The sequence below is a fragment of the Cariama cristata genome, unplaced genomic scaffold (genome assembly GCF_000690535.1).
Source record: "Cariama cristata isolate BGI_N322 unplaced genomic scaffold, ASM69053v1 scaffold19733, whole genome shotgun sequence".
Lineage (NCBI taxonomy): Eukaryota > Metazoa > Chordata > Aves > Cariamiformes > Cariamidae > Cariama > Cariama cristata.
Genome location: NW_009609208.1, coordinates 6746 through 33499, shown reverse-complemented (window position 1 = coordinate 33499; position 26754 = coordinate 6746). Strand labels below are relative to the sequence as shown.

Genomic DNA, 26754 nt, shown 5'->3' with positions numbered 1-26754 from the left:
GTAGAAAAAAAATGAACCTTCTGTCTTAAAAGATAGATAGTGGGCTCTGAGACACAGTCATATGGTTTAATACACATTTTTAAAAAAGTTGTAAGTGAAGTCCAAATCGTATCTTACAAAAAAAACATCAATGCTGGTAGTTGTTTTCCTTAATCTCAGAGACTGTATTATAATTTGTAGTTTAAATTACATGATTACATCAGTTACAGCCTCGTAACCTTTCTCTACACCACACCTGTAATGTAGCTTGGGCACCAGCTTTAACATTTTTGTCCTCGTCTTCTAATATACATCCTCTATTAACAGCACTGGTGAAGGAGTACGTTCTTCCCCAGCTGGATGAGCGCTTGTGTCCTGAATGGTCAGAGGAAAGCTTTCAAAAACATGATTCCGTTAGTGACAAAGCAGAAAGGAATATGTCCATATTTATTCAAAATCATTTAAAATATCAAAAGCAAAAAAAAGGGGGAACCATCATGTCCTACAGTCATTTCAGGAAGGAATTCGCGTCTTATTTCTTAATCTCTGAACAAACAGACCGTATATGGAATTTAAGGGTTCATAAAAGTTTTAAGAGCCATGTTATTTAAAATATTTTAGATCACATTTTGTTGTCACTGATTGTAGTAATATTTTAATTTAAACCTGGCAAAACTATAAATCCTCTACAAAAATAATCTGTCAAAATCTTGTAATTCTGTGTTTTTACAACTCAAACCTCTTTCTCAGCACAAAAAAACTTCCCTTTAAATAGCTTCACAGCGTCAATAATGTCAAAGTCAACTTTCACTGCTGGTTCCATACAGAATATTAAAAAGATGATGCACAGAATTTGTATCTACACTTTAATTTCCTAGATTAAGGTGTCTGAATTCAAATATTTCATCCAGTATATACAAATTAGCACATATCATCAAATTCTTAAGTAACTACCACCAAAAGGAAATATTTCTACATGAACTAGGCCAACACACAGTAAATTTTAATACTGCAGAACCTGTTAATGTTTCTTCCATTAAGTTCTTGCAGTCATATTTGTATAGGCAGGGAACAATCAACAAATTAGGTTTTTCAAAATAGCTGCAATCTTTCCCTGCACTCCGTCAGTGCTACTGAACACTCGATGTTTATTTAAATTTTGAGTCCTTAAATAAAAGCATTTTTTAATCCTGATTTTCCACACATTTTTCAAATTGTTACTCATTTATAAAGCAAGTTTAAGACTTAAGTCCTATCATAGGCAAATGGAATAAAGTAAGTAACGCTGATACCATACATGTTTACCATCCGTTTGCACTGATGAATCTTCTAAGTTGACAACAGCATCTTGACTGTCTTCCTTTTTGTCTGGCTCCTCCATGAACACAGGTTTCTCTTGCAATATCCACTTCCGATACACCTTAACCACTTTTCGTGTTGCAGATATATCAGAAGGTGGCAATAAAAAAGCCTAAAATGAAAAGTTAAATAATTTGACTATACATAGAACATAGATGTGCATGCATATATAAACACACCCATGCACCACCACTCATAAATAACACAGCTCAAAAAAGAAAGGATATCTAATTTTTATTTGTATGTCTCTACTGGAAGGAACTACGATTAATCAACAACCTATGCATATATCTCCATCATTCACAATTCCATAACTATTAATTCCAAATTACTTCCATGCTGTATTTGTTTGGACAAAATCAAAGGGGCTGTTTTTGCTCCTTGTAAGCTCTCTAACTTCACGCAGATTCATCTCACAAGCCATTACTAGCTGTAGAGGTCTGGTAGGCTAAACTTAGGTACTATGCTACACTTCCTGGAGAAGATGATTTCAAATTACATCAGCCGTATACGATGCAAAATGTCATTTCAGCAAGTGTAGGTCGCAACAACGCAAGTTGTGATGACAGTAACAGTGGCTGGCATTCGATCCTTTCTCACTACAGTTTTGGAAATCAACACAATTAATTTATTTTCAACATGCTATTCAGTGTCTGTATTTGGGAATCATTCTGTAAAGATGTCCTCTCTGAAAGCTTATAAAGGCTTCACTGGCTGCTTTCCCACATTTCTGGAGGTCTTAGGAGACTGAAAAAAACACAGCGACACAAGACCTTTGCACTGCAGTGAACAGGCACAGAAATCAATATCTGAAAATGTCAGCTGGTACAAAAAAAAAAAAAAAAGAAGAGTATACTTTAGCAACAAAAAAAAACTTGATATCAACATGCATTATATCATAAAAACACCAGAAGAGATGAAAATACATTTTTCATACTAAAAAATGCTTTCAATTATGAAGAGATTACCCACTCTCCACAATTAACAAGGTCAAAAACTATAGCATTTCCTATACCCAGTTTAGCTGCAAAACCATTACAACAGTATCTTGCTCAGGTTGGGGGAAATCTTTGCATCACACAGTACACTTTCTTGTCTCTAGTCAGCATGAAGTGCAACATCCAATAGCTGATTTCAACAGAAATTGAAGGGTTAGCAAAAGTAAGTTCAAGTATGCCATATGGCAAGTATGTGAAATTTCTGAAAGTGTCTTCACAGACACTGTCAACTTATTAAGGATGCAGAAACTGAAAAAAATCAGAAGCCAACTGCTAGAATATTAGGAAAGAGCAGCTGATCAGCGGGATGAACGGGCACTACACAGAACGCTTTCAGAAAGCCTAAGAAGTAGGGCACAAAGAAAAAAGAAGGGAAAAACCAACAGAGTGGAAGAATTCACAGTGACTAGTGAAATTTCTGTAAGGGAGAGATAAACACAAAAAGGATCCAAATACTATTATCCGTTTCAACTACTGAACACTGATCATACTGAATAAAGATAAAAGTACTGCATCACCTCCGCCTTTGTTCCCCGAAAGCTGGTGTAACCTTACATACTCTGAACAAACACCGGGAGAGGGCAGCATGCCACAACCACAGCGGTTCTTAACATACACAAAAGTACTCCCTCCCATCAAAGTGCCATCCATCCCACTGAAAAGTACTGATACAAGGGGTTCCTAAACCGTGCCACACAAGATACTTCGTAGTAAAGCATGTGTGCTCACTTAGGTCCTGGAGAGTATCTTCTGCACACGTATTTTTATCCCAAACTATTGAAAAGACGTCTAATCAATGAAAACTACTAGTAGAAACAATCAATGTTTAAATAGACACTAAATACTGACACTGATCACAGGAACAAGAATCTTACTAATTCAAACAATACATTTACAAGCTAACAGCTCTTTGCACACCTTTAAATTACATCATAATATCATGAACAAATAAAGTGGCCCACCCAAGTAAGACTTGCTGCCATCTGGCATGAACAACAAGCTTCAGTTCCCATAAAAATTTTATAATTTTATAATTAAAACTAGATCTAGGAAGGACTACAAACTGAATGGGTGCTGGTGTGATGAGCATCAAGTCTGACCAGTGATCTGACCAACAGCCTTTGCAGTGTTCTCTCTCATAACCATGAGATTTCCTTTAAGAAAAATATACAATAGCATCTAAACATGCACACTTACCTGTCGAAATACCTCATTAACAAAGTTAACATATCCTCGAGTGGATAAGAGGATTCTCTGCACCATCTCATAGACGGTGCGATGCTGCTCTTCGATGCTGCAGAGGCTGGAATTGCTGAGCCTTCTGTCAGACAAGGTGCTGCTGTTAGAATGACTTCTCTCCTGCTCGCTTGCATAAGACATACTGGTTTCCAGCTCTGCATTTTTATCTTGGTTTACAACACCAACAGTCTACACAGAAGAAAACACACACCTAATTAAATAACTGAAATAGTATACACCAAAAATCTGGAACGGTCATTCAGAACTCCAGATACTAGTGCTCTTTTTCACACAACACACTGGGATCAGCAGTCAGGAAATGTAATTTTCAGTCTACTACTTGATCCAAGAAGGAATTTGATCTTATGCTCTACATGATGTACACTTCATATGGGCCCTGCCCGAGTTCAGAACAGCCGACTGACTTCTCTACTCCGTAAGACAAAAAAAGAGGGAGGGTTGCAGTGCTGGGACTGGAGGAAGGCACAGACACAGTGTAAAGGAATCCCCAAGTCCCTCTGGTTTTGGGAAAAGCTGGATCATACATGGCTCATACTCTTCTTGCACATTATTATTCCTGACAACTCTTTGTCAGGTTTTGTTCTGGCATTGAACGTATCTTGCAACATCTTGAACTGTGTCTGGCTAAAACCATCCATCCAGGAGAAGAGAGAGGACTAAAAAACTGGTTTTGAGTTACCAGCAAAAGAACCCCAACCTACACTAACTCAAAGCATTGCCCAAATGCAGTTCTGCTTTACCTTTACATTGATAAGGCTGTCCTCAGTTCAACCAAGTGAGCGGTTAACAGAGAAGCAGTAACATCTCTACTGCTTTTCACGACAAGCTTTTTTGATAAGATTCAGTCACACTAGCAAGGCACAGGCTACAGTCAGGGAACTTCAAAACCACTGAGAAGTCAACATGTGCCAAAAGCTGGCACATAGCTTCAGGTAAGTGCTAACTTTTGACCAGTTTTCATTTTGAGGGTAGTAATACCTTTATGCAACCTAAATAATTACTTGGTGTCACCTGTCTATAAAATTCAATTAAAAGAAAAAAATTCTTTTGCCAGGCTATGTCTTTTGGAAAGGCACAGCACTTTATACAAAAGGTGGAATTTCCAATGAGAAAGAAAAGATCAATAAAAAAAAGGCACTTTCAGTAGGTAAGCTACACTTAGCCGGTTTAGGGCTTCAAACTTCTACAGTGAAGAACTCCAAAAACAAATGACATGAAAATATACAGCTCTGCCATAACAGTTGGTGTATGCTTTTCCACTGAATCCAGATTTGACACTGACCTATGATTCAAGAGAAAAACATAAGTTGACATTGATCCTAAATTTTTAACAGGAAGTTGGAGAGTCTCTTAAAAGAAAAAGCATCTATTTCTATAAAATTCATTCTGAAGTCCCTAATCCTAGAGAAGTCTCAACCAGCAATTTGAAAGTGAAATATTTTTCTAGTATCTCATTGTGAACAGCTGGTACCATCAAGAGGGAAGGAAAGCAGCCTTTGATGTTGCTGGAACATGGCCTATGGGACAAGTAAGTTCAACAGTTTTTTTTTTCCCCAAAGTCTAAACGTAATACTGATGAGGCTGGTAAGGCAAACAGCTATGAGAAAAAAAAAAATTCTAGTAAATTACTAAAAGCTTTCCCTTGGAGATTTCCTCCTTCAAAGAAAAAAAAAAAATCAAGTACATCATTTATTCACTTAGGGGTAGCATTTCTTTCTTGCTTCAGTTGTCAGTGCATTGTGATCATTTGCAAGGTTAGCATGTACATAAGAAAAGTAAATTTTAAAGCACACCTGAATAATTTTAGGGAGTATTTCTCCTCCATTTTTGGTATTCTGAACAGTAGTTAAGTATTTCTTTTCAAGAAAGAAGGTAACGAGCCACTTAATAAAAACAACTCGAGCTGCCATGTATGGGATTTTTGTGCTATAGACATTTTCATTGTTTCGTGTTGCAGTAATGTATACTGGTCGTGGTCTCATATCAGGGATATCTGGTGAGATAAAAAGAGAAGATACAAAGAAAAATCTCATCTTAAAAAACCGTAATTGCTTCCAGACTCTGGTTAAATGTACTGACCATGTTTACCGACAACATTTTCTCCATATGAAATAACAGATGCAATGACTGACTGCTTTTATTATATTAATGCTTATATTCTATCATAATTTTATTACTCCTAAAGAAAAGCAAGAACATAAAAGCACAGATCTTTCCTGAAGGTTATAATTTGTATCACGCAAAACAAAGGAAAGCAAAAGAGAAGGGCTGCAAAATGAAGGCCAAAATTTGAAACAAAGAACTACCACAAGGTAAGTTAATTTTTCTAAGTTTCACTAGGTTTATTAATAAAGTGCAGTGAGAAAGAGGAGATGGCTCTGGAACACTCAAAAGTGCAAAGATTAAGAAGAAAAAGGATACTTAGTGCATTGGAAAGAGAAATTAACTTGGGTGCAAAGAGCACTGCACAAGCTGAAAATAAAAGAAAGAAAACACATGGGAAGAAGTAGATGATCGCCAAACAGAGATAGGTTGGGTTGCAATTCATTCAGATGCTTAGATTTAGGGAAAAAAATCACTTGTACACAGCCGAAAAACACAGAAGGCCTTGGCTCTAGCTGTGAACAGCACAGCTGAGGTAGCACTGGGGTGATTTTAGACACTAAATATTAAACTGTAAAGGACAGGAGTTAAAAGTCAAAGGAGGGAAGGTAAGGATGATGAAGAGGCTGCAGTACATCAGGTGAGTATTAACACCACCATTCCTATGGACTCTAATATATAATTAAGTAGAAAATTATGGAAAATGTGATCATTTCTGAAATAACATGCTTTTAATCCTACACCTGTAGATGTACATCTCCATGTCCTTTCATTTGGCCCTTCATACTCATTTCCTCTTCAAGGAAATAAGAAGTAAAATAAGAGTAAATAAGTTAGCTACTCCCTCACACTTGGGCAGCTTGCAGATTGTTTAAAAAACCTGTCAGAGAGTATGTTCCATCTTCATTACATATCACAGTTAGAGAGTCCTCACTCACTCAATATAAATGCTATGTCAGTGGAAATGTCCTTAGGAAAGGAGACTCAGGCCAGCCCTTATGCAGTGACAAGCAGCAGCAGCTTCCTGGACTATCTCAGAAAATGAAAAGTCGTACTAGGAAAAAGTCAAAACATGAGACAAGGGAGGAAAAATCCTCATTCAAGAGAACCATAGTGATATGCCAGCAGGTAACAGAGACGCTACTGAGAACAGCCACCATTATTTCTTTTTCTATGTAAAAGACAAAATTCACTACTTACCAAGAACAGGTTTGTAGAGGTTGGTTAGCTTTGTAAAAGATGGAAACAAGTGAGGAAGATAGTATTTTCTAAACAAGGTAAAGAGAAACTTAAAACCAGTGTCTTGGTTCTCCTTATTCTTCCACTCTAAGCTTGCAGCCTTTGTCATGGAGTTAAAGAGAAACAAACAAAAAGCTTTATGTTATTGTGTTATACTGACAATCATTCCACGTTGAATACAAAAGATAAACAATTACACTTTAACAAGAGATAGAAAAAATTATCACTGTCCCAAAAAACTTTACAAACTGCAGTAAGAACACAAGATATTACCATGAGGGGTTTAGCATATCCAAGAAAGCAAGATCATTAGAAGCAAGCACATTTGTGCTCTTCTAATATGGTCAAGCACAGAAAATGTCGTATTAATGTTTTTAACAAATTTGCTTCTTACCTGTAAATTTAGACAAAGTTACTCTAGGATACTTTTTTTATCACAAATATGTTTGCCACCAGAAACTAAGAGTGCTGTGTAGGAAGTTGATAATTTCATACCGCCACTTTTCAAAATAAAGCATTTATTCAAGATGACAAAACCCCTTCAAAATATCATTTTGGTCTTGCCTTTTGAGATATACATTTAAAAAAACATCTCAAAGTATTTCATTATATGCTTTTTTTTAATACTGAGCTCTTTAATGTTCATTGTCTATACAGTTTCCACTTTATTTAAAATGTTGCTTCATTTGTACTTTTTAAACATATACATTATCTTAATTTCTTTCCTGTACAGATTAATCTGATCTATTTCTAATTAAAATTTTTGATGCACATGTTACTTGCATCCTTTTAAAAAAAAAATTAATCTCAGAAGTCATCTCTCCTTTTTTATCTCTTTCTCCAGTGGTCCTTTACATGTCTTCTCAGCTACGTATGTGTCCAAAGAGAGCAAGTTGCTTCTCTACCCTGTATCAATTTTCTAAATGTGATCACAAGCACATAAAATAGTCAGTTATCTTGCAAGTTTGGATAACATTCATTAATTCTTATCACAAGTGTGAAAAACTTCTTATTTTGACCAAAAAATGGCACAAGGAAATACCTTTGGGATCATTTTCCTTTTAAAACAAGAATAAGACAGTGCAGAAGACAGTTTCTTCCCGGGAGCGGCAAACCCAGCTCTGTACAGATACAGTGCAGATTTAGTTTTCTACCACAAGTACATTCCTCCAAATATGAATAGTTAAAAACATATATCCTCCGCACCTGAATTACCATGTATTTTAACAGTAGCTGAAGAAAATAGCAGGTTTGGTCTTCAGCAATTTTCTCTCCAGAGACAGCTGGCAAAAGCGGTGTTATTTCTTCTGGAAAAACCTTAGCTAAAATTAAAAGAAAATGTTTTAAACATAGAAAACCTGAAAATAGTTAAATAAAAGGTATTTTCTATAAAAAGATTAATTGGGAAATATTCATTAATGCACTACTAAGTTGTACGAAGACAAAGTCCAGTAACTGTTTGGGCTTCTGATATTTCCCCAAGTCCTACTACACACAATTGAGGATGGCATCAACCTTGGATTTTCTGCAGTTTGGAAGCAATCACTGCAGATTAACCAATAAGATGTAAATCTACACACCTACTTATTTTGCAATAACATGTTCACATAGCTGCATCTCAATTAAAAAAAAAAAAAACAAAACAACAAAACCCAACAAAACCCAACCTTTCTGAATTCAGAGCGACAAGATCAGAAGGCTATACAGCTGGAATAAATACCATAGCTCAACAAATTCAGTACATCTCTGAATTATAAAGACAAATAGTATCATCCATGTGACATCTTCCCCACAAGAAATTCTACAGCTCCACAACGACCTCAGTGGAAGGGGGAAGACAATACACCCATCATGGAAATTCTGTTCATTTACTCACCGTCTGGCAAATTAGGAGGATTAATGAGGTTATCTAGTGTACAGGGACCTCGTGAGGACATAATGGGTGGAAAGCCAGGCACAAGGCATGCAAATATTAATATCTGCTCTTCCACACAGTTAGTCTGAAGCGCTTGAAGCCAGAGAAGAAACAGTCGGATTCCTTCACATCTTATCTACAAAGGGATGATTTTGTAGAAAAAGATATTTTGTAGAAAAAGACATTAAAAAAAATTTTGTAAGTACAGTAACACAGTTAAATCACTAAGAAACTGCAGGACAAGTACTTTCATCCCAGCTATGTGCTAGTGAGTCTTTCCATCATATTAAGAGTAATCACACTATTAATTTAATCATGAGCAGAGAAGGGTGGGAGCAAGCTGTATCCAAGGCAGTGGCAGTCCAAGGAGGCAGCATTACCACTCCAACTTCAATCAGAGGCCAAAAAGTTCTAGTTCCACTCCCCCAGTTTCTGGGGTCAAATGCATCTTGGCTAGTCTCAGACTCCATCTTAAAAGGGGCTCTGGAAGTACAAGAGCAAGTGTAACGCACAACTGGGGAGCTGCCAATACTTTGTGCCCTACGAAGTCTGAAAGCTTGGCCCCACAGAGGTCAAAGCAAGCTATTGTCCTCAACATCACTGGGATCAGAAGATCCTCATGAAAACTAAGATGCAACAAAACCACCCAAGGTAGGGTATTCAGTAAGCTTACTTTTCTTTTTATTGACAAGATAAAATTTAAATTTTAGCAATATATTTAGAAAAAGAAAAATGGATTTAAAACTCTTCAGCAAACAAGAAACCAGTATGTTTAATACAGTATACTTAGTCCTAGAGAGAACTGAAAAAATAAAGTGTTAAGTAAAATACATTGATACCTTCCCTGGGTAACTTTACAGCAGTTATTACAACAGCAAAATGACTGAAGAAGATAAACATCAAAATAATCTAAGATTACAATAATAAAACTTATGAATAAAAGATGAGTAAGTAAAATTACAAAGTCTAACAATCTGAAAAACATTGATATTGGAAAATTATAAAGTAATACGTTTCATAAGAATTAAAGTGAAAAGAAATATGAATACATCATCAAAGAGAAATACCTTGAGAGAATTTCCAGTGTGCAAAAGTTTCTTCAGAATCGACCCTGGAATAGAAAAATTAAACAGGCATGTATCAGATACTAAGATGGCCACTTTCCACCAGAATGTTTTTTTAAAAATACTACAGGAAAGGCTAGTTTAAAGCCATTTACTATATGGCCACTGTGCTGGTGTTTAAGAAAAAGAAAACCCAAAGTGAATCTAATTACAATCATCATCGGTGTTACAAGATTAAATATAATGTATCTTTACAGTGAGGTACTTTGGTTTTAGTCAGATGACAATTTCTCAAATTGTTTTCACTAAAAATAAGGGGAAATTTTAACTTACTAGATTTGGAGAAATCAAGAAGTCCAACTTGTAGGATTAATGCATTCAAATACGCTAATATTGACAATAATGGTAAGAAAAAGATGCTAGCAATTCACCACATTCAGGTCTATAAAACTATTATGTATATAAAACTACTAAAATTGCACAATATTTTGATTCTGGTTTTAGAAATACCAGGTTAACTGCCCTTAACTTCAAATGTCTGACCTAAAAATCAGAGAGATATTATATATCAAATGTTTCAGGCAAGAAAATGGGTTTAATGCGATTCTGAGAAAAATAACACAATGTAGCACTCGGCTGTTATTTCTCCTGGATTTGTGAACTACGCACATTCCTTAAATGTGAGCTCTCCCCCAAGATCTCATAGATTCAGTTTTAAATTGAAATTATTAACATATATAGTAAATAACTTATTAATGCACATGAACAGTAAGCAAAAAGCAAATCACAAGGTACAGCTGTAAATAATTGCATAGCCAAATTTTGCAGCTTATTTATTGGACACAGCGAAAAAACTATCCAAATATGTCTATTCAAGAGAAGTATAAATATAAAGAATATATTGGCTACAAAACAACTGACTAAAACCAATTTGTTCTGGACGAATTCAGATGAAATGGTAGTAAAGTGGTCAAGCAGATGTCTCCTTTTATTTTTGTCAGTGCTAACTGGAAATGTGACAACAGCCCTTTCCTTGACCTTTAACTTCCACTCATTATTTCTTCTGTAACAGCAAATTCATTGTTCTGATGAAAAAACATGGCAGCTGATGAAATAGTGCTGGAAACCAAAGCAAACAACAACAAAAAAGTACTACTTAGAAGAAATATAACCCCCCTCCAAGGCAGCATAAAATTTACTTTAACAAACAGCAGAACAAAATGTTGTGACCACTTTGGTAGCATTCAGAAGCAGAATTTTCGAAGTAGTGATGCACCAAAGAATTTAATTCGGAGGAAATGATCACGTTAAACTACTCCATTGGATTTCAAGGTGCTTTGGCTATCAAAACAAATGTAATTCACCTCGCAATATTTCTGTGCTCATTTGATTCTAGCTTTATTCAATGTGGTCAAATAAGGAGAGGAATAAATTTTGCTTTCTGGCTCCTGTATATGATCACAAGGTGAAAACATTCACTATATATGCACTATAGGCCACAGGGAATATTTAAATCATTAAAAAGTTAACTATCTTCAAACTAAAGACAATAAAACCTTTTTTCCCCCCTATAGCATTAATGTTTGAATCTAATTTTAAAATCTAGTTGAAAGTTCTAAAAAACATGATAGTTGTTTAGAAGAATTAATCCTGCTTTTCTTACTTAGATTTCCAAAGTTCATGAGTGACTAAACCAAGCCTGTTACATATCTATTATCCTTATGCTTAAGAGAAAACAACTATAGTGGAAGAACATTAAGTGCTTTAAGTAAGCACTCCAAGCACACGCCTTAGCTAAGCTGGCAACTTTATTTTGTTCTTTTTTGTGCATGTGTTGCAATACAATCTTCAATTCCATGCTTATGAAGTCTTTTTCTGCAGAACAACCGCTCCACAAAGCATGCAGAATGGACAGGAGACTAAGGATAAAAAAAAGCAGAGCTTTATTAACTCCAAGACTTCTCTCTGCTGGACTCCTATTCCTTCCCTTGCTCCAGAAGCTGGAATACGTACAGTAAATACCGTAGGAGCGTGGGGAAAAAAACCAGATAGTCTCTTGGCTTGATCAGGCAAATGCCATCCATAGGTATCTTGTGTCTGTCATGGCCAATGTCATATTCTAACGTGATGCTTGGCAAATCCTCCATTATAAGAGAATCAGTGAAAGACAGCTGGAGCTGAACTTGCAGAAATACTGTGTATTTATAACTCCACTTATAAAGGCCAGTAAAACTGCAGATGACTCATTAAAATTGATCAAAAAGAGCTACTAAAAAGTTTATATTTTTATCCTTAATCTCTTTCCTTTGCTATCCCAGATCCAAACCAGAAATTTCTCATTTAATTCCCAAAACCAGTGTGACAACTGAGTGTTTCACAAATATTAATGAACTAAACTGCACAGAGAATACAGGAATATCAGAGAAGAAATTAAGCTCCCATTCACTGCAGCAGTCCATTGATTTGCATTCAGTTTAGCACAGCCTGTGCTAGCCACCTATTCACAGCTTAAATTTTACAGAACAGATTTCCAGGAGGTGGCAAGGGTTGAGTTCAACACAGTATCTACCATTATGCAAAGATCAATATTTAATACTACGCATTCGTATGGGCACCTCATATATGATCACTTGCAAAGGACTATCATAATGGAAATTTGCAAGAGTCACATGCAGATTCCACAGCCCTCCTCAATCTTAATTGTTGGTGTTAGTCTGTGAATACAAAGGGAGACCTAATTAGAAAAAGGAGTGTTGGTTTATAACGCCCATCGTCTTGATAGCTTCTAGCACATGAAAGAGAAGAAAGGGAAGAAAGGGAAGAGTACTCAGGTAAATCCAAGATTGTAAAAATTTAAAGAGCATTCATGCAAAATAAAAATGAAGCAGGCAACCAAAACTGCACAAAACAAGGAACACACAGAGCTGTTAGAGCAGGTAAAATGATTTTCCATATGGTTCAAGGATTTTCAGCTGCAAGTCTCATATGCAAGTACTATTTGTGTATGGGCAATACTAAGGGATTCTTTGGTTAACAGGACTTGCACAACCAGTGAAGTGACTACAGAAAACATTGATTTTATTTGTACTAGAATGTTTTTAAACCATTCCTTCTTACCTATACTGCGAAAATGCCATCGATAAAAAATCCTCTCAGGTAGTAGCTGCAATATTTTCTGCAGGAAACAAAACTAAACAGTCAAATTTTCCATAATAAACTGGCTCATTCAGAGGATACAGAGAAACTAATACAGAAGACATAAATGAAATGGTAATATATGCATAGAGAACACAATAGAAAGCAAATACCTATCATAAGGACTCCTGCCCATTACTTTACTCTCTTGTTACAGAGAAAATACCTGGAATGATGCTGAATAAATACCACGACATTGTCATGAACCACTTTCACTCTGCCTTGCAAAACCCTAGTATTCCAGAACATAGACTGATTTCTAATGAAGAAGTTACAAATTTCTAAGCAGCTCACTTGGGGTTACATTTTTCTGAAGTGGCTGGTAATGACTACTGCTAGATTGATACAGTCCAGATTTTGAGCTTCTGTGGCTTAGGTTTGTCTTTTCATCAACTAATGGGGTCTGATCTCTCAGCTAAGGCAGAGATGAACAGCGGGGCAGTTATTTTTACTGTGAGATGATTTACCTGTGTTTTCAGCTGGTGAGTGAAACCGAGCCAAATTACACAAAGCTAGACTAATTTAATTCACAGCACATGCAGTTAATAAAGCACTTATGTGGAATAATATGTAGTGGTCTGCCTCTGTACTTTTGGACTGATCCTAACAGAGGCAGATCAAACAAAGAAAGACATTGTGGTCAAACCTATTCCCCCTTAGTTTTGTTACGCTACAGGGCACCAAAAAAGCAAATCAATTTTAACATATGCTTAAGTGCTTTCCTGAATGGAGTCTTATAGTCTTAGTTGCAAAGAACAGTTGGGGCTACCAAATGTTGTTCTTTGTCAGGTTAGTGGATGGTAAAGCTATTAAATAATCTGGATAAATCAAAACTATTTGGGGGTCTTACTTGGGTAAATATGGCTTTTAAAAGGACTTTAAGTTAACAGGCTCCAAGACACCTTCCCTCCCTCCCCCTTTTTTTTTAAACTACTAGCAGTATAGACTAGGGCTCGGCAAGTAGGTGTATTAGTAGTACAGGACAGCTAACTTATTGCTGCTCAGCCTCTCAAAAAAAGTGAGAGAACAAACATGGTTTCACATAGGTTTCACAGAACAATGTGTCTGGATCTTACAACTGTTCAGCCATTGAAATACAAAATTAAGAAGATATGTTTCAATGGGAAATTAGTTTTCAACATCTACTTTTGGAAATAAAATTAAATTAAACAATGTTATAAATTACTAACAGTCAAGAGTTCCTTGTAATTATCAAACAAAATCACCGGAACAAACTTCCGCACAACAAAGCGCCATTAAGTTTTCAGAAATACTACATGCAGGATGCAAAATGAATGACGAGTCATTTAAGCAACGGTGACCCATTTGTTGGTCTTTTGCACATAAAAGCTCACAAGAGGAAATAATGCGTCACAGCCAAGAAAGCAAGAACTGGCATTTTAGGCAATCCTTCAGAGACGGCCAACACATGAATCATTATTGCTGTTAAAAACAGTATGCTTGAGAGATGGAATAAGACAGACTTTTTTTATTTTTGACAACAAAGTGCTTCAGGAATTATATACAACACTGAAAATAGAATCTTTTTGAAAATGGAACATTCCTTTGTCCATGGCAAAAGATGGAAGTCATGACAAATTCATCGACTTAGGGAACTAGACCTCAGGTCACACAGACAGACTGGTCTTTCTTCACATCTTTACATGCTCCCCAAATAGTATTTGGCATTTCTAAAAGTTTACCTAGAATAAAAATATAAATCAGGCACATCCCTTCTATATTCTGGCTGTATTTTGCTTCAGTGTTACTCCCACAGCTCCCATCCCAGGATGCCGTGGCAGCAGGGGCCGAAGGAGTGAGCGGCTGGCAGCCCAAGGTCTAGCTCCCCGTCCATGGGCAGGAGGAATGCGCTTGTGATGAAGGATCTGACTGGCTAAAAATGAGGCCATGATTCACATTTGGGCTTTACCTGTTAGTTAAGGACCACGTTTCTGCCAATCAGATTGCAGGATCCACAGACAAAGAATTATCATTATCCATCTAAATATTAAAATACTAGCAGCCCATCACTTCTCAAGACTAATTTCCGACATTAATCTTTACTTAACTTGGCACACCGCAGAAAGGAGCTTCTAACCTAAATCATGAACACTTCAAGTCACTGCAGGAGCGGTGACACTCTGCATGCAGGGTTCGCTCTGTGTCCAGGCACACATTAGACCCATCACACACCGCATGCCCAAAGCACACGAGGAAAGGCTCCATTAAACAAAACCCCAAGACAAACTGGCAACAAAAAATTGTCTGGATTCAAGTATCAGAATACACTGCAGGGAGGAACCTTCAAAGATCTTCTCGTTTATTATGGAAAACCAGACAAAACCGCATACATTTTGTTTCCATTGTTTAAGTCATTATAAGAAGTACAGTAGATCATTGGAGTAAAAACAATTTCCTTTTACAGGCCACGCTAACAAGACAACTTCAGCTTGTCTTTGGATGTAAATTCTCTCTCATTTGTTTCAAAACACTAACTTTTGAGAACCAATTGTATTTAAAAAAAAAAATCAAGCACCACTTCTGTAATGGAATGTTCATTAGAAATTTGCCAAAATCTGGTAATACTACTAGTGACAATGTGTATCTTATTATATTTCAGAAGTTACAGTAGAATTCTTCATTGTAAAACAAAAATTATATTTAGAAAATATATGTCTGTTTCACTAATTGTCTGATGTACACTGATGTACACACCAGACATGGCGTACTCATATATTATGAATGAAAGTCTGTGAAAGTGATCTGATGACATACAAATAAATTTTCCTTAGTTGCCAAAGGAATATTTCCCAAGAGCTTCAACAATGTTCTTAGAGTAATTTTACAGTTTACATATCCCAATTGACTCAGGATCAAAATAAAGAACCGCCACTCCTTAGTTGTTTCAAAACATGATAGCGCATTGAAGGAAGCCAGGTTTTACTATACCCTCTCTGCAAAACGCAAAGCATGTTAACCGTTATTTGGGAAAGGCCAGAGGCACAGTCGCACGTGGGGAAAGGCAGTATCTTATGTTACACAATTCACCTAAATTTGAACACAAAGTTCACTTCCAGAAAGTGAACTATGATAAGGTTCATAAGTTGGTATGGTGGCAAAGCTGCATAATAAAGACCCATTCTGAAAAAGAACTTAATAACAACTCTCGCATCCAAGTGTTAGGGAATTTGAGGTTATGCCCCAGGGAAAACCTGGAAAACAAATCCTGTTGTAAAGTACAATCACCACCAGGAAAAGCAAGCTTAAACTTTAAATTGCATGAAACTGGGAGGGAGAGTTGGGGAAGATAAGAACATGCTTATGGTGTTTTTTAAAGAAAAAAAGTCTAAGTCAAACACCCTTGACAGGTGACTGAATCAAAACAATTCAAGGCTTGAAATAAATAGTAAGAGGACAGAAGTTCCTGTCTGAGGAAAGCTTCCCTGTCCCAAAATCTTTTCATATAGCAAAAATTGAGACATACAAGTCATTTCCCATGCCATTCTCCTTTCCATCAATCTCAAAACCAGAAAAAAAAAAATATGGATGCACTTTGAAAAAAATGCAAATGTGATTAATCACCTGCATAGTACTACAAAATAGTAAACAGAAGTCATTTTTTAAAAAGCAAATTAGATTGCTAGCATCATGGTTACCTATTGGAGATATCAAAGCTTTGCAGATTAGAATTAATATAAATAATCTCAAGTCAGAGTCTACATTTGCTCCTGCAATGTAAAAATAAGCTATCATTGTTAAAAGTCTACACTATTAAATAAAAACTTCCAAGTGTTATGAGTTAATTCAAAGTTACAGCTCAAATGCCTTCTAACTAGTAACTTTGCATGTGTGCATCAGAGTCCCCAGACTAAGAAGGCATTACAGCAAGACATAAGATTGTCCAAGCCACGAAAAGCTCCAGTTGTTGTCCTTTCAACTTAGCATTTCAAAGAACATTTTCTACACCCTCCCAACCCCTGGTGTTCTAAAAAAAACACGTATTGCAATTCCTATAAAACAAATGATAGTTTCTTCCACTCCAGCCTAGACTTTTAGCCATACCGCTGTGAATCCAAACTGGCTATTGACATCTTGTTTCTAGTTTCACAGTACACTAATAAGAAATATTTTAAGAAACCCCACAGTGCGAAATAATATTGCTTTTTCAGAAAACACATAGATCTATTTAATGCTTAGTGCTTTGCTGCATCTATATGGTAATCCATTATAGCACACTTGAAATAGAAATTAGGTATTACTACTGATCAACACATCAGGGTATCTGTCAGTTCTTTTAACTGATTATCCATAGTTCTTTTTCTTCCGGACTTCCTGCATGACTACGAATAATGTTAAGTTTAAATCTTAGTTTACACAGGATGCTGTTTTTTGAAAGATATCTCTCTCCCTTTTATCAAAGTAAAATAAAAAAAAAAAAAAATCAAGGTTTTTATTTCAGCAGATTCACTCTGACTCAACCAATACTGTAATTTCTTTTTAAAAGTCTTTTATTTTTGCCAACTTTGGTGAATCATATCATGATTCGTAGCTTTGTGCCTATTACTGTGTGCTGCACTACCTTGTTGTAGAACATAGAGAAAGCTAAGGCCGTTACCAAATCTTACGATGAAGATCCCTACGGCCTGAATTATCTTCCAGCTTAGCATACACAAAGGTGAGACGATAAGCATTGTTGTTCTGCCTTCCAGAGCTACAAGAAGCCGTTCTGTAACATGCCATGCAGAATCTCTTATTAAAGAACAACGAAAACAAATTTTTTCTGACTGAACATGCTGTCATAGGCAATGTGAATGACAAGTTCAGAATAATGTTCATTCCAAGCGAATGGATTCCAAGGAAAAAAAATTAGCTTTTTTGATATCACCTGTACATGATAAGGAGTTTCTATTAGTCAGTGGCAGGTGGATCTACTTTAAGCCAAGTCAAATGTAGAATAGCTCTCCTATGCCTCCATGTTCAAGTACTGTTCGGTGGTATCTCCACAAGAGTTTCAGAGCATTCAACTACTAAAATCTGCAGTCATTTGGAAATTTTCCAGCTACTATTCACCAGTTTAGGTGAAGCCAAGAGCCCAATGAAGTTAGTATGCCTGCAGCAGTTCAATCTAAATAAAGGGATACTCCATTTATTTCATTAATAAATTATTTACAGTTATTCGTTGAGGGGAATATGTCTGCCCAAAGCACACAAGATACTTATCCTTGCCCTAGGCATAACACTAAACAATAAGATCTCTGAAGTCAAACATATGAAATATATAGTTAGAATTTACAACAGAATGCTGTAAGAATAACATCAGTGTTATTTCAAGAGCGATAAGAGGTGAACCGATCAGAATTATAGCAGAACATACTGTAGATGGTTCAAAAAGTAATTTTTTATGTGTAGGAAAGAAGGGCTATAAGCAATTTTATCGTTATAAACAAATAAGCCCTTTTTACTCTATTGAGCTTAAGAATCGGCCAACCAAGTCTGTGACAGACTTGAGGTTAAACAGGGGAACTGGTAATTCACAGTAGGCACAGGGAACCAACTGAAAAGCTGTAACAGAACCTATAACCTGAATTTAAAGCTGCGACTCTTAGTGGTAATTTGATTTCAAGTGTAAGACAACCTGCAGATGGGGAAATTAAGCCACTCAGCTGTACAGATATGAGGAAAATGGAAATAGTAACAAGAAAGTTAAATAAAGGGGAAAAGTTAAATAAAAGGGATCAGCCCAAGAAATGAGAAAAAGGGACCTGTGGCAATAAGAACTCAACAATAACTTGACTTGATTATTCCTTGTAAAGAATTTTGCAAGTACTCTTCACATTGGCCAGTTTCAACACACAATTTACTTCTGCAGAATTCAATTTTACTCAGTTTTATTCAAAATGTAGCAAGTAATTAGTAGGAACATCCTAAGAGAAGCAAACCACCCTAAGAAAATGCTACAGACACAAAAGAACATCCTTTTGCACATTCATAAAAAATAGCAACACATCACTAAAGTCTTCCAAAAGAGCTATGAATCCAAAAGTACTGGAAGTTTCACTGATGCAGGCTTTTATGAAATTGAAAATTACGTGCTAAAAACCACCACTGGCTTTGAGGTTTGTTTTAAGCTGCTTAACCAATCTCGCTAATTCATACAGTAGTCTATATAAAGCAGACCTACAGTGTGGTGGAAGAATTTGGTATTTAAAATATCCACAGCAATCTTAATCCAGAAAGAACCAAAGTCGTACATTGTAAAAATTATGTATATGTGTATTACCAGGTAGTACTAAAAAAGAAGTGTATATTCCTAAACTGCATCAGTGCATAGAGCTATCTGGTCACCCACCACCACAGCAGGTGTTCCTCTGACAGATGCAGCATATTTACTGCTTATCGTCTGTAATCTACTTTTGAAAAGGGTCCCTAACAGACTATAGCCAATTATAAACCTATACTGAATTATCATTAGCATTTGCAGAACAAGTAACTCGTGCACATCTGCAGTAATAAATTTAGGCTACACAGCTGCTTCTGTAATCGTTACATTCACATTCTGATAGCAGACCAATCCACATTTCAATGGATTTATACCACATCTTAATCTTCTGAGTATGTGGCCATTTGTAGTTTATATTTAGATGTGCTTCTAAGGACAACAATACTGTATTAAAACCAGTAACTACTGCTACAAAATAAAGAGCTCAAAGTATGGCTGGGCAAGTTCTAACAGTTTATTGATGATCACCTCGGGAAAAATGCTTAGTGTCATACAAAAGCCAAAGCAGACCCTGAATTTGAGTGTGTATAATACAAATATGGCAGAGGCTATTAGCACATTTATATTCTAATTCACATCCACTTAATATTTAAATCCACCTGCTGCATACATACTCAGAATACTCCAAACCAACCCTAGGAATGACACATTAAAATTCTGCTGCTGAACGTCTAAGGAAGGTCAAAACAGACAGCTCTGTCTATTCCTGTTTATAATCACAGCTAGCCTCTCCTCATTTCAGCAGGGCAAGAGGCATATGGGGGAAGGCTACACTTGACAGATAAAAGCATCTAGAAGCATAATCGCAGCAAGGCCAGTATGAGTTACGTTAGACACCTTTCCAGAGTTATAATGCTGTAGATCCTTTAAAAAAAAAATTAATAATTTGCACTTACTCTGTGTCTGGACCCAGGGACTCGCCCCAGTCACATTTCACCAAATTCAAGAAACCAGAAGTTCCACACAAAACATGGACTTACAGAAATTAAGAGACTGCAGCATAAACAAACCTTTTTGTACAAGCTATAGGGAAAACACAGTATGCTTTTATAAATAAGGACCTGTAAAACACAAGGGAACTTTACATTCAATTAATATGAACTGGTAAAAAATAAACCAGCAAAACAATCCATACTGAGAAGCTTTCAGCGTATGAATCAGCTGTGGGAGGTGGGAGTACCTAACCCATCTTCTCAGTCATCTGCAGTGAGACCTGAACTACCCTGACAGTATCTGAAAAACTTCTAGCAACGATAGCAGCTACTGTAAGTGACTTTGGGAAGCTTTACTACATTAGAAAGAGTACCTGAAAAATTCTAAGAATAAAATATTTCATACAGTGAACATGTTAAATCAGTGTGATGAATTTTATGACTGCATCAGAATAAGAGACATGGCTGTTCTTAACTAATAAAGCATAATTATAGAGTATAGAAAGAAATTGATCTAATTATTATATCAAAACCATCAGTCTGCTTTTATTTCATTACAGATGCAAAAAAACCCGCAGTGTCAGAAGAATCAGTATCTGATGCTGCAAAAAAAATACTTTATTATAAAAAAAATTCCAATTTTTCACAATCAAATGATGGCATAACACTTTTATGGGACCTAGAAAACTTACACAAGTGTAGCGCACCTTTTGTGAGTTCTGTGACACACAGTGCTCGGCTGAGAGCCATTACAAACAATGCCCTCAAAATGTAGAGAACAGTGATACAAGAAATTTTAATGTGTTTTGAAAATATATGACAAATCTGGAGATAACTAAGCCTTACCAGAAAAAAAGCAAATTTGTTTTCCACATCATTTTGGCCTTTTAGCTGAAACAGGGAAAAATAATACAGATAATTACAGTTGCTGTATCATTTCATGAATAACCATTTGGAAAAAGACGAGGCCAAAGCACCTTAGAGAATATGCAATTAGATCTAAGAACTTTGTAATATTAATTGCAAAAAAGCACTTTACAAAATTAACTGTTAACCCTTCATATTACTCCCTTTTGATTAATATTTCTTCTTTGATTAATATGTTGTTTGAGGTTATTGTTCAGTGTCCAAGCTATGTAGCTGATGTGTAAAGTTAAGACTTCAATAAATTACAACTGAGCAACTTGGTTTTCAGAAGATTTGTGGAAAAGGCTTTTATTACTCTTGCTTAATATACACACTAGGTGTCACTCAAGAATAGCGGCAAAATACCCACCAAACTATACCAGAAAAGGCAGAAGTCAATTCCTTTCATAAATATTTTTATTGATTTTTAAACTCTCAACACCTGGATTCAGGATTTGTTAATCCTAAGTAATTACCTATTTAGCTAATTAGAAGAAAACTCTAGGAAACCTCTGGCTTACACTGACATCAGATTAAATATGGCAAGCTTAACAATCAATTAGTTTGTTTCCTATGGTTTACAATATGAATGTTTAATTACTTGGCATTTACATTTTTTCTTGTCCTGTGTTCAGACTGATGTATTCTTTGTCTGTGCGTTAAAAGGCCCTCTAAAGAGCTGTTTTCCTACAACCCACCACCAAGTTATCAAGCATTACAGATATAAACAGATTGCAAACTTACTTCCAGTAAATAAACATCATGAAGCAGATTGCTCCAAATTCCACACAAACATCTTAAATGATTTCTTCTTCCTCAAAGCTGTCGATGACCCAGCTATAATATCATCCTCCTCGACCGGGACCCAAAGCAACATTTTGTTCATATGTAACTATGTATTTTTTTCTTCTTCATACAGTATGTTCTGCTGATGTTTTTAAGCAGTATTAAACGGGTGGTTATTAGCCACCCATTTTCAAGACACAGGAATGCATACTTACTCACTTTAACCGGGCGAGTAAGCATTAGCTATTTTCCATTCAAGGACATAGCCACAGAAGTTTAATTACTTATTCGAGACCACAGAGCATTAATGAGCTCCCATTACATTGCACAGCCTTGCTCAGTAAATGTGGTGATACCTTCTCCACTGGGGGTGGGGAGGGAGGAGGAGGAAGAATTTCTCCTGTCCCAAATACAGTTCTAGCAGATATATGAGCTCATGTTCTTCAACACTGCCTCAGGCAAAATCCTAAAGCAGCCTCTTTTGCTAATATAATAAGCGGCAGAAAACACAATTCAATTTTCAGACTTCAGTCTGAAAACACAGTCTCATAGTTAAAGGAGCAAAGGGAGGGAGAAGAGGAACAGGGAGATGAACTCGCCTCATCATAAAAATCAGAAGATGAGACCACAAAAATCCAGGATTTCATGTCATGATTTTCATGGCCATTTTTCCTATTACAGCCATGCTAGTCTCTACAGCACCATTCTTATTGTCAGTATAAACATTATTCTAACTACAAACTAAACATTAATGCAAAAAGAAAAAAATAATAAATGAAGCCATATACTTCTGAGGTTTTTGATTTGAGTTGGGGTTTTTTTTCTACTTTTAGAGGGAGGGATAAGAGTTGAGAACATTTAACCGTCACTTTGACTTCAATTTCTAAAGTCCAATTGGAAGTTTGGAGTTTTTGCTACCACCCCTACCAAAACATAACCCAAAATATAAACAAAGATAACATTTCTATCATGCAGTACTCAACTAAAAAGTTAGTAGTTGGATTAACAAAGATAAATCAACAGAAGACATGCATATTTACCCTTAAGAAAAAAATCAGGCCAATTTAATGAACTGTTAAAAAAAAATCCCACACAACTAAAGGCACCACTGATCTCTGAGTTGAGGGAGGCAGAGCTTAATGCTAAGACTTCTAGTGTGCATTATAAAAACTTTTTTTAAATATTAGGCTTTCATCCGGTCCAGTGATATTTTCTCACATCCAAATATATTTAGGTAATAACTCTAATGAAAGAGGTCCCTTGGAAAATGATCTACCAGAGTCCAGTCTTCTTCAAATTAAAGATATCCTAATTTGATTCTGCAAAAGTTAACTAGCTAACATTTCCTCCCTAGACACTGCAAATGCTATGACCACCATTGCTGGGAAGGGTATGCTTCTGGAAGTAAAAGATGTTCCACTGAATTTAAAAAAAAAAAAAGTTAAACATATTAACATTTCACACACTCAGATCAAACCGATATGCAGTAGTTGACAACTTTTATCCTTTCATTTCCCTTGTGCTGCAAGACCAAATACTGCAATCATAATAGATGCCTCCATCTGAAAGGAGTAGAGCCCTAACTCCTGCTGTGACACATTCAAAACAAACATAACACTGAACACTGAACTTCATACTGACAAAGCACAGGGGAAAAGTACTGTTGTTTTGAACTAGCCCTCCATAAAAATACAGAAGCAAGAACTTATTTAATTTGAAAAAAAAAAAAGGGGCTATTTTGAAAGCTTTAGTCTAATAGAGGCTATGCAACCATTGATCACTTACTCCCAAATTCTACTGAAAAAAACGAGGACATTTTCAAAGAATTGATCCTTGGTTCCTTAGGACAGATATATTACTGTATGATTTTCAAGTCACATTGATAACATCTCTCAACTCTGGATATTCATTCAACCAACATTCCCATTGTACAAAATTTTTATTGTTATTGCATCTGAAAACTTAATGCACACCCTAGTTCTTTTCCACTTTTCACCTTGTACAGTCCTTTCACCTTGGACACCTACTGTCATTTTGACTGATACCTGGTTTCACCCCCCATTGTAAAGGTATAACGACAATGAGATTTAAAATTAAAATTAGTTTCATGGTATGGAAGACTTACTTCAAAAAGAAAGAGAATGGAGTCCAGCTCCTCCCTTTGTGATTTATTCCCTGCAAGACAGAAAACAGCATTGTTTGCCATAAATATATGGCATGAGACAGACAGCAAAATTACACTGCTGTTATTCAACTGAAGTAAAAGATGTTGCACTCAGTTTATTTTTCTTCATCTTTATCTAATATCAAAAGAGCAAGATGTTTCCAAACTTCAGTGCCTCTCTCTCCTGATTATGAATGAGGGACCACTAGAGTCCCAGATCTGTGAAGCATTTCATGGTGCTCATCTCCAAGCAAATGGCTATTCCTACGAACGTATCTTCAACATGGAAATATGTTCTGTAGATCTCTGACAATGTCTCAGTTGAGCAGACATCTGCTTAATTGTAGGATGAAGGCCTTCAATACTTCAAAACAAGATGAGAGCATACCTATATAAACGCACAACAATTGATTTTTGTGCTGAAATGACACTTAGCCATAAAAATGTATTTGGAATTCTTTTCAGTTACTTATGACATTTCAGAGTGCCATTTTCCATGCTCGACTCTTCTGATACCATAAAATTAAAATTATTAATACTAATACTGTACTGCATGAAACTATTAATGCAAATATACTTAATTGTGGACTACATAATCATTAGATAAACTCTAATAGAATGCTTTTGAGAACCGTTAGGGAAAACTGATTTAACAATTGCTGGCAAAACTCTAAAACTTACCTTTTTGTTTCAAGCTATTTTCCAGTGTTATGAAGTTTTCATAGAATATAAAATAAATTTGAGAATAATTGTTCTCAAAAAATTGCTTCAGGTCACTTCCATCCACAATATCTGAAAACAGGAACAGAGTTATTACACAACATCAGAAAGCTGAAAATTGTTGTATTCATGCAAATTTAATATTAGAGAATGAAATAAATGGAATACAAAACAATTTTAGTGACTTCATTAAATATTCTATACTAACTAAATTGTGATTCCGTCCTTGCAAGTAGGGAAATTTCCATGATCACTTAATTTATGAAAGTTCGCAGTGTAGCTTAGGTTCATTCGTTTTCCGTTAAAAAAAAAAAAGAAAAAAGATGGGGTGTGTCTTAGCTGTCTAATCAAATGGTTTCTGTATCATCAAAACAAGCAGGTACTGTTGGAAAAAAACAAACACCAGCAAAGATTTCTGTATGCAAATTGCAAATCCAGTTCTTAAATTTATCTGAGAAGCAGATCAATTCAGAAAACAGCATATTTCCAACTCATTTAAAAAAAATAATGGAAATCTAAGGACGCATCACTTTCCTAAGCCTTAATATAAGTCTAAAATTTGAAACAAGTTTATTTTTTAAGAAGGAAAAAAATAAATCCAATGTTTTCTAAACCTGACACTTGCAAGACCCACTTTAACTTCATCTGTTTATTGTAACTGATTTGGTCAAGAAAAGTTACATGATTCCACCCAGAATTAAGAGGATAAAGGGTAAGAATTATTAACAACACATCTTCTCATTGAAGTGTCACCTCTTAAGAAACCCATTCATTAATCAAGGCAAAGTTTATTATAACAAGACAACTCAATAATATCACACAACTGCAGAAGAAATAATTACTTCAGTCTTGGACAATATTTTTTTAAAAAAATTAATACCTTTTCAGTAGTAAGGCTTGCTTTGGTTGCTTGTACTATGGAAACGATTAGCGCATGGAAACTCTTTTACATTATATTTTTTCCCTATTCTACTGGTCTTGAATTTGCAAGCTAAGTGCAATTATTCCTCTCTATGAATGCGTTCTGTTAAACACAACTCTAGGAGAAAACAAGGCTTTCATTTACAAGGATTTCATATGAAGGAATGAGGTCATTAAAATCTAAACAAAAAGGAAATTTTCTTCTTAAATTGTGAAAGGAAGAGAAAGGAACTGCCTCATCAAAAAAAGTAAATTCTCCTTTTCTATAAATGTGGCATTTCAGTGGTGACTCATCTGTTACTCTGATGCAAGTATGCTTTCTTATAGCTACATCCTTTTCTTATTGAACTATCTTGACCTTTATATTCCTTCGCAAGATACACAGGAAAACAATTTCTAACCTTAAAAGAGGCCAACAACAATACTCCCCATTTACTACCCTAAGAGTAGATACTCACTCAGAAAGTAGGATTTTATTGCAATTCTGCATGCAAGTTGTCATCCTGATACCACTGCCCACTTCACTTAAAAAAAAATAAATCCAAAACATAATGAATAAGCTACACACTCAATAATAAGCTACACACTCAATAATTCCATTGCTCAGTTGCTCAGAGACAGAGTTTTCTTGGGCATTTCACTACCAAATTCCGGGGGTTTTTTTGTGTGGTTTTTTTTTGTTTGTTTTGTTGTTTTTTTTTTTCACACATTAAGAAAACAAGTCTCTGCTCCTTCAGCGTGCAAGTGTTCACTGTGACGAGCAGCGGAAAGCAGCACTGACCGTGAATGCTTCACCCTGCTCCTCTGGGCACAGGAGAGGCGGGTGATGTCTTTGCCAGTTCAACTGACCTCCGGCTGGTAGGAAGACCAGCCAAACTGGTGACGATACCCGTTCCAGTAGTCTCCCTTCTATGTCACGCCAGGTTGTAGGGA

General features: G+C 35.9%; 1 protein-coding gene across 1 annotated transcript in view; it reads right to left on the bottom strand.

The window, feature by feature from the left end:
• The window catches only part of RALGAPA2 (Ral GTPase activating protein, alpha subunit 2 (catalytic)), a gene marked incomplete at its 5' end in the record, with an annotated part of 75154 nt that extends 50182 nt beyond the window's left edge, over positions 1–24972 (bottom strand). The window contains 11 exon segments of the mRNA XM_009697471.1: positions 236–373; positions 1277–1450; positions 3534–3764; positions 5390–5589; positions 6900–7038; positions 8145–8260; positions 8815–8989; positions 9921–9964; positions 13035–13092; positions 24142–24191; positions 24862–24972. Coding sequence (XP_009695773.1) covers positions 236–373; positions 1277–1450; positions 3534–3764; positions 5390–5589; positions 6900–7038; positions 8145–8260; positions 8815–8989; positions 9921–9964; positions 13035–13092; positions 24142–24191; positions 24862–24972 — 1436 coding nt within the window.
• Positions 24973–26754: the final 1782 nt, after the last annotated feature.